General features: G+C 45.4%; 1 protein-coding gene across 1 annotated transcript; it reads right to left on the bottom strand.

Moving 5' to 3' along the window:
• Positions 1–29: 29 nt before the first annotated feature.
• On the bottom strand, positions 30–8,528 carry LOC149342145 (endochitinase-like). The gene is made up of 9 exons (XM_089544400.1): positions 8,139–8,528; positions 6,663–6,733; positions 4,917–5,117; positions 4,047–4,306; positions 3,717–3,817; positions 3,515–3,638; positions 2,315–2,503; positions 1,829–1,951; positions 30–441 (listed from the first exon to the last, which is right to left on the bottom strand). The coding sequence occupies exons 1-9, from the start codon at positions 8,222–8,224 to the stop codon at positions 289–291; spliced, it is 1,308 nt and encodes a 435-aa protein (XP_089400526.1). The 5' UTR covers positions 8,225–8,528; the 3' UTR covers positions 30–288.

The following is an 8,528-nucleotide window of genomic DNA, read 5'->3' as shown; positions in this document are numbered from 1 at the left end:
ATTGCAGCCAAGGGCGGAAGAGACCGACATGGGAGGGAAATTCTTTATTTTCAGGAGAAAACTATCAAAGTGCTGGCGACAAGCGAGCGTGAACACTTTTCCTGTCGTTCGCATGTGTGCGCATCATAAAAACGACCTGAGCTAGTTTGTACCCTACGCGATTGTGACTGCAGCCATTGCTGATTTGTCGTCCGCTAGAAAGTCATCTGATTAGCGGTTTAAAATACGGCCAGGGCTGTAAGCACTCCGCGCACCAGACCGTGCCTTCTTTGCCGCACCAGATGTCTGTCACCGCCTTTTTCGCTCCGGTGCTGCCTCGGAGAGTTTTTGGTAGATCACTTTGAGCAGGGGGTGATTAGTGCCGCAGACACCGTTGAAGTCGTCCATGTCATTGTTGAATACCATCACCCCGGCGTAGCCTTCTTTAATGATGAAGTTCACCTAGAAGAGAATAAAATGCGTGTTTAATTAAAGGCAACAGTAAAGATAACAGGGCTGGATGTTATGATTGGCTGCATCTTTAGAAACAAACGCCGCGAATGACGAAAACTGAGCAAACGAACCAACAGGACGCGTGCCGACTCGCAAAAAAGTTTTATGATAGATTATTGATTGCCTCTTAAGAGACCTTTCAGGCATTTCAGTTCATACCTGTACACCACAAAGATAAGAGTGTAAGTCAGGCATTTATGACATTGATTTTGAGACAATGAGGACAAACTGAAGTTGGCCTAAGTCAATAGGTTCCTGCATTGTAATGAAAAAGACATTGCTTTAACAAAAGCGGAGGTTTTATAAGCTCGAAAACGACAAAAGAATTAAATACTTATGTCACCATTACCGGTTGGTTTCGGAAGTAAACCGCGTGCGCCGAGAATGTTTTTCGCCTATCTCTGAGGCTAAAATACTCTGTCATTCACTTCAACGGAGATCCCGTAGTTCTTTACGGTGTAGTCGTCAGGAGTTTTAATCGAGTGCGGGAAAATTTCGAAATGCAATTTTCTCAGCAATAATGCATCTTTTGCTTCCCATCAACGATCAGCACGCCCTGAAAAAGCCACATAGCTGATTTTTAGTAAGAACAACTATTGGATAGAAGTGCCCTCAGCGTACCTTTATTGTGAAGTTGGACAAGTTTCTCATATTTGATGTCTGCAAGATTGGCAGCAAGAGAATATTTCTTGCGTTTTCAGGTGCTGATTCCGACAACGTTTTAATTTCTCGACGAGAAAAGGACCCGGGGGTCGTTTTCTCTTTTACTGCGTTAAGTGGTGTCGTTTTTAACTTTTTTTTGCTCTACAAGGACTAGGGCGAAGGTATATGTTCCAACTCCATGTTCGTTTACACAAGGTGCAGTTGCGAGCTAGAGCACGCTCCGCTTTCATTCTGGTTTTTTCTTCTTTTTTTTTTGCGCGGTGCATTTCAAAGAATGACCGACGCCTATCCCTTGTTTCGACATAAGAACCCAAGTAAACGATTAAAAATGAAGGCCTCAGTTTTGAGGTGAAATAGACTGAATAGTGTTGAGTGTTACAGGAGAATGAATGTTTATAAAACTTGTCTTTTTCTAGTCAGGTCCGTTCGGGATAGGCCAATTTGCAGTATCCTGAAAATTATTTTGGAAAAAAGGTGTTTATTATACCAGCCTTCATGATCAGGTAAACTGAGCTTTTACATGTCTAATTCGAATTAACTTCATTATTACTCATTTAATTATGTGTTTGCTTTGATTGAAATAGATTGCTTCTTACTTTTTGCTTTAAGCTACCAGCTCTAAATGGGAACATTACAGGTAACGCAGTTTATAAACGTTACGTCAATGCCTTACCTTGATGCCCACACTTTCTTCGTCTTCAAAACCAACCCATTGGTCTTCGTAGTACATGTACGGGCACTTGGCCTCATTGTCGAATTCTCTTGTCGCAGTACCATCTTCAATGTTTGTGCATATCTTTGAAAGACAAAACACCGTGACAGTTTTAAACATCAGCTCATCACTTTCAGCACAATTATGCTGCAGAAGCAAACCCCCAAAGAATACAAAAAATTGCATACTGGCAAGTAAGGCACACAAGTAAGAAAGTAAGGAGCAAGTAAGGACAAAGAACACTAGCAGCGAATGAAAGGTTTGTGTTTTTGGTCCCGCACTGTAAATTATGTTTCTTCCTCAAGGCATAAAATTTTCATTTGAAAGTCCGAAAAACGTGGCACTGGCGTCGGTATTGCTTTCTGGTTTCTTCTTCGGCCCGAAGTAAAGTTCATAACGTAACGAAGAGTCTAGCACTGCTGTTGTGACAGAAGATGGTGCTGATACCTCATAGTAGGCCAAGATCTCTGTGCTACCGATGAAAGGTCCGGGAGCCGCCGGCACGTCCTTAATGGGCGCCCCTACTTTGTGATTGTCCTTGTCCGCTAGCACAAAGCTGCGCCCGAAAAATGGGATACCCAAAACGAGCTTCTTTTTGGGAGCCCCCAGCTCGACGAGACGCTTGAGTCCTTCATCCTGCGAGGCGAGACAGGAAAAACCACGACACATGTATGAATGACCGTCAGGCTATCACCTTGCTAACGTCGCGTTCTATGTCCGCCTGCGTGTTTTCGGACCATCAATTTCTCTATTGTTACGCAATAACATCCCACTTAAGCAGACGCTACCTGTTCCGGAACAAGTTCTCACTGAAAACAACCGCGCTCATTCACTTTTCAAACCGCCGGTCTGCCCCGGTCGTCAATGTCAATGAAACGCCGTGGTAATAGCTTTATCAAATGAGAGAGGGACTCTAGAGAAATATTATAGGAGAAGGACTATTCTTCCCTCCCATGGACCGAAAACACATTACTTTGTTTTTTTACATTCACCAGACATGAACACCTTACATAGATCGTGTGAAAAGTAACGTGTAATATATGTTAATAAACTGGTAAAGCATCGATGGTAACTCACGTCACAGACTAGATACGGAGTGTCCGCATAGACACGCAGTCCGTAGTGCACGGGTGTTGGTGGACGAGATGATTTTAAATTCTAATTTTTGATGTACTGCTTCCCCGATGGGCATATGCTTCTATCCTATTCGTTATGCGCCATTATTAAATGCTTGACAGAGAAATGCCGATTTCCTCTTGCATTAAGTATCAGATTAAAATGGCAGGCAACCAATTACATAAAATATGTAATATTGGTGTGTCCAGCACTTCAGAAAAACAGAACTTGGAGGTAGTTACAAATATTTCGTGTTCAGTTGATGTTCCTGTTCTAGATGCTCTTAAACTACAGGCTCTCGTTGCCAGGAAAAATTGGATAATGGTTAAAACAGGAGCAATGATATTACGCGCAGGGTGTAAGTTAGTGGAGACAGTCAGGTGCAGGGTTATGGGTGCAGAGTAACACGACGACGTTGAATAATGCATTTCATATCGAATTTAAACTTGTTCATTACTTTCTCCACTGTAATATTAAACAGCGAAGTGAAAAGATGTCTCAATGGTGGCACAGCCGAAATTCAAAACATACCACGTTCAACTTCCTCGTATCGCCCGTCTCGAAGGATCTGGCATACAAAGGGCTGTGAACGTCTGCGATGCCAGACCAGCGCCCTCGCAGGTCGAAGCCGATCACGTTGAGCCAGTCAACGTACCTGGGCAATGGTGGATGGAACATGACAGTCAGTGATCGTGTTGAAACCTTTTTAAACTGCTGTCGTCGCGAGACTTACTTTGCCATATCTTTTACGTTGTATCCGTTGTCAAGATAAAATGGAGTGATTGGAACAGTAGCAGTCACAATAAGACCCTTCCTCCGCAGCTTGCAGAGACTCTGAAAAAAAGTCACATTTGACGTCACTGTATAGAACAAGCGAAAGCCAAGTTACGAAAGGAATTAACTCGATTACTGAGCACAGGATGAATCTCGAAGCTGTTTAATCATGCCGTTACACTTCTTGCGATCCGAAACACGAGCCACCCAACTGCGCTCCGCGCGTAAAGGAGATGCCACGCCAACAAAACTGCTGAAGCAGCATGTTGCAGAATGCAGCAGAACTCACCTTAAGGAACAGTACATAGTTTTGTTTGTCCTCTGGAACTCCATTTCTGTCGGGGCTTGCCGGGAACCTCCAGTCAATGTCGACTCCGTCAAACTCGTTGTCTTGGAGAAACTTCAGCAGGTTTCGGGTGAAGTTACATCGCCTTCGGCGGTCGGCCGCCACGTACGAGAACGCCTCGCCGCCGTGATCCCAACCTCCGAGGGAGATCAGCGTCTTCACGAAGAGGAACTTCTTCTTGATTCCCGTGAAGTCCTTGTAATCTGCATATTTACGAGTAGCTGCATGAGCCACAACACGCGCAAAAGGCGGAAGCCGGGTGTGCTCCCAGTCTGGACTGATGCGTCACTTCCTGGCAGGCCTTGAAAAAAGCTGAAGTTGTCGAGGATGTTTACAATGTACAGCGGTGCAACCTTCCGAAAGAGATTTTGTAAACAGAGGTGTTGCAATTGCTTATTGGACAGCTTATGGTATTATTTATACAAAAACGCAGTTACTGATGTTGAGCAACTCGCATTATCTTCGTGTTGCTTCTATGTGTACTTCCACCTTTCGGTTTGAAGCATAAATCACAACTGCAAGAAAATCCGGCCTTATAATTTATGCTGTAGTTTTCCTGTCTATTTCTCAAGAGCAGTTCGCAACAAGCGCACGTTGACACCAAACATTTTCTTTGGAGCCTGCTGCGTTCTCTAAATACGTCTTTTTTTTTTTTTTCATGTGATAACGGAGGTATGTGTAATCTCCCAATGGCGTGCTTTTCAAAAAAAAAAAAAAAGCGAAAAGGAAGGTAAGCTTCGCAGTCGAGAGCACCGACACCCTCAAGGCTAGTGGGAATCCGCCTGGTACGTTATCGAGAAGGCGTTTGCTCACGTGAGTTGTTTTGATAGGCCGGTATGAGGTCCTTGACTCCAAGCGTGTCCTTGTCGATGCCGGCGTAGTTGAGATTCACATGCGTGCACAGGTCTCCCGGAATGTCCCGGATGCGGTAGTTCATAGGGCTGTAACGGTCGGCTGCCCAGCCGTGGTAGTAGCACACCACAGGACTGCCGCCATTTTTGATGAAGTCATCCTCTGCAACGGCACGGGAGGACCATTGTTGCGATTTTTATGAGAGAACGTGCATTTCACGAGTACGGCTGTGAATTTACCCCCTGGCTATTGGTGGAATGCTCTATTAGCATCAGCTCACGCTAGTCTTGTTTTAGCTAATAGCTGGGAGTATTCTTACATCTAATGGTTGCGATACCCGTTTTAGGTCAAAGCTACAAGTTAGGATCACTTTCTCCTTCACACGACATGCATTTGAAACTAGAGAGCAACAGAACAATACAGTTTGTCTGAGCGTTACTCTCAACCATTACCAAAACAGATTAACCATGTTGAGTGGCGAGGTGCTTAACAAAATTTGATAGGTAACATTATAACAATTGCATTTAAGCACGCAGTTGTAAGCCCATATTTTTAAGTACCAGTGATTTTTAGGTTCCTGATATGTCTGCAGGGGGCAGTTAAGGTAATGCCGACTAAGGGCTTTGCTTGTATGTGTGTATTCTGATAAAGGAGAAATATGTACAGTATGAAACAAATATTTGCAACTCAACGGCAGTGAGCCCTCAATTTATAAACACTGTGACCGCTCGAGTCTCCCATGCTCGAACACGATGTCGCTTCAGCCGGGACTGGCTCCGCGCTAGCGCATCAACCCTCGAAGGCCTCACCCTCACCCAGCAGCGCGGAGACTTGCGCTGTGAATAGGCTTCCAGGTAACCGGTGGGGTGCTGGAGGGGGCCACCTTTGCGGACAGCTACACCCCGGTGAAGGGGTCAACGACCCGTCCCCCGAATTCTCCGTGCTACAGAGAGTGAGTGACCGTGCGCATACTCCAACTATATCCTTACAGTATCCGATAGGAACATCCGCATAAAATTTCGAAAACTTGGCTCTCCTGGTTGCCACGGCACATTGAATTCTGGCTTTCCTGGTTCGTCAAACAAATTGCGTGGCCGTCAACAGCCTACTATAGGTTAGTTAACCAACACACCAGTTAACAGGATTTTAAAATTGGAGCTTAGTCCTCAATGGTGCCGAAAAAATCCTCCTTGTACATAAAAAAGCCTAGTTTAATGCGGGCGGACTTCGCAGAAGTGCACTGTAAAATTAAGTAAATGTAAAATATTTACAAATATCAGGCTCGAACGCGAACGAAACGAAATGGTGGCTAGCTCTGCCATGGTCGGGGAAGTTCCACTTTCACTTGTACATTAATTCTTCATTACATTTTTCACTTGCACATTTCATTCAGCTATATACATTTCTCCTGAAATTTATCTGGTTGGCAACTTTTCCTTGCGCTTGGGTTATAAACTCAAATGAGCATTTATATATTATTTCAATGACTTCGCTGCCGCACTTGTGAGCACTGCGGTCAAGCGTAGATGTTGGAAATCGCTTTCGCGAGCAAGATATGAATATTGCCTTAAGCAGTTAGAAATGCAGTCTCGCCACTGAGATTACCAGGCGTTAAGAAAAGTGTAGTGAAACCTATAGCAGTTTCAGTGTCGTTAGCTTTCGGTGACGGACATGTATTTAAGACCTTTAATGATGTGAATATGTTACCTGCGCGGATGAGAGGAACTATGTGAACCAGGAGGAACCCACTCAAGAAAGCCTGGAGCATTGTGGCGTTCCTGAAAGTGAAAATCAACGCAGTGAGATAAATATCTGCATAACGTTGTATACAAAAAAAAAAAGGCGAGTTGTGTTTAGTAATTAGCTTAGAGTATTTTGCCCTAAAGGGCCTTTCGGTCATTTTGGTAGAGGGGAAGCCACGTTCATGTAACATTGTTAATTTTAACAGAAAATGCCATACGTGCGACATAATGACAGCTGGAACGGAAGCAAACTACACCACAGAAAGAAACATACAGGAGAGTATTTGAAGGCAACGTAATACGACGGGAAGGCATTAAATTTCAAAGCCCCTCAGTTTATCCGGTTTGTTGGTTACGGTATTAGCAATCCCTTGAACAATGAAGCCTGGAATAGCAAATAGGGCGAAAAATCTTTCGGTGATTGCACGCGTCGATTGAAGCGTTGGCTGCAGTGTGGATAATTGAAAACTAATAAATCAGTGGGTGCAAATGAAGATTCGCTTTTTAACAATGAGCGAATCAAGAAAATATGCGTTAAGCAAGTTGGCTATTAATCCCGCGTAGCTCTTCGGGTTATAAGAAGTGTTTCTGCGGAAAGGCCTGAACAGTAAATGACAGGCTGAAGAACCCAGAGACACAGGCACGTCACCAGGAATTTTTCGGGAGAGGCCCAAGGTGATTTCTAGCTGGCGGGGTGCTGGCAGTTGCCTGAGCACTGCGAAGCGCAAGGTGTGTGTTTGTGTGCTGAGGGGGGGGGGGGGGGTGAGCTTGTCAGCCCCTCCCGGATGCCTGCCTGACGAGACACACACGTCGCGTTTCTCGTGTGTTCTTTATCTACCGTTCACTTTTAACACATTTTTGTTGAAAGATACCGAATCAACTCACTCAACAGCACGTGATAAAAGTCTTTTGGAAAGTTGTACAACGAACGATTTTAAGTCTGTCCTGTAAGGGCATTTCAGGAGAATCTACGGATTTAAGAAAAAAATACGAATTAAATAAAAGTTCTGAAAAGCAGCAATTTAAAATATGAATTACAAGCTCTAGCAATGCAAGCGCGATGTACACGTCCCAAAAAGAGAATGAGGACTCAAGGCTGCGAAAATTACTCATCGTTTCCATTTTCTCGCCCTTTTACAAGGTGTTGAACAATGCTTCAGTGTTGCAACAGAGCGCTCATTCAGGTGCCGATCACCGTGACAAGCACGATGGCTTCGACGGTAGAAATTACCACTCGGGAAAAGCGCCGTACGTGCTTTTTTTTTTCTTCCTCCTGTCTGCATCTCGTTTCGCGCGCATTCACCCAACGCAGCCGTCAAAGCAAGCGACGGCAACCCGCCAAACCCACGCGCCGAAGGAACTTCGCGCCCTTTGTTGAACACCTCGCGACGCGCTGGATATGACGAGCAAGCACAAGAAGGGAGCGATGCGTTCTACTCACCGAGCAAACTGCCTCTGACGCGTCGGAGCGTCCGACGACCTTCGTTCGCGGCGCCGAGGAGAGATTGCAAAACTTGGCGCGTCCATTTTGTTGCACTAGCAGCGCGAAGAACGGGGCGGAAAAAACTATCCGCGGAGAAGGATTTCCTCCAGACAGACCTGAGCACTCGCCCGTGCACCAACAGGCGCGCCCTAACAAAGGCCGCTAGTGGTGACTCCTGCGCGAACTGTTTCCTTTGCGCGAGCTTGGCACATGCGGCGAGGGGCGGGGTTTCCTAGTTAAACCGGACGCGGCGCCGTGACGGTGCGGTGCCTTCTCTGCCTTTCCGTTACGTCTTGTTGTCCGTGGCCCCAGCGAAGATGTCACACGTGGCTAGCACAGAAAACGCAG

This window comes from Amblyomma mixtum, chromosome 5, assembly GCF_055824585.1.
Source record: "Amblyomma mixtum isolate Tamu chromosome 5, ASM5582458v1, whole genome shotgun sequence".
Taxonomy (NCBI): domain Eukaryota; kingdom Metazoa; phylum Arthropoda; class Arachnida; order Ixodida; family Ixodidae; genus Amblyomma; species Amblyomma mixtum.
The sequence above is the reverse complement of the archived record's forward strand: the minus strand, read 5'-3'. Positions and strand labels throughout refer to the sequence as shown.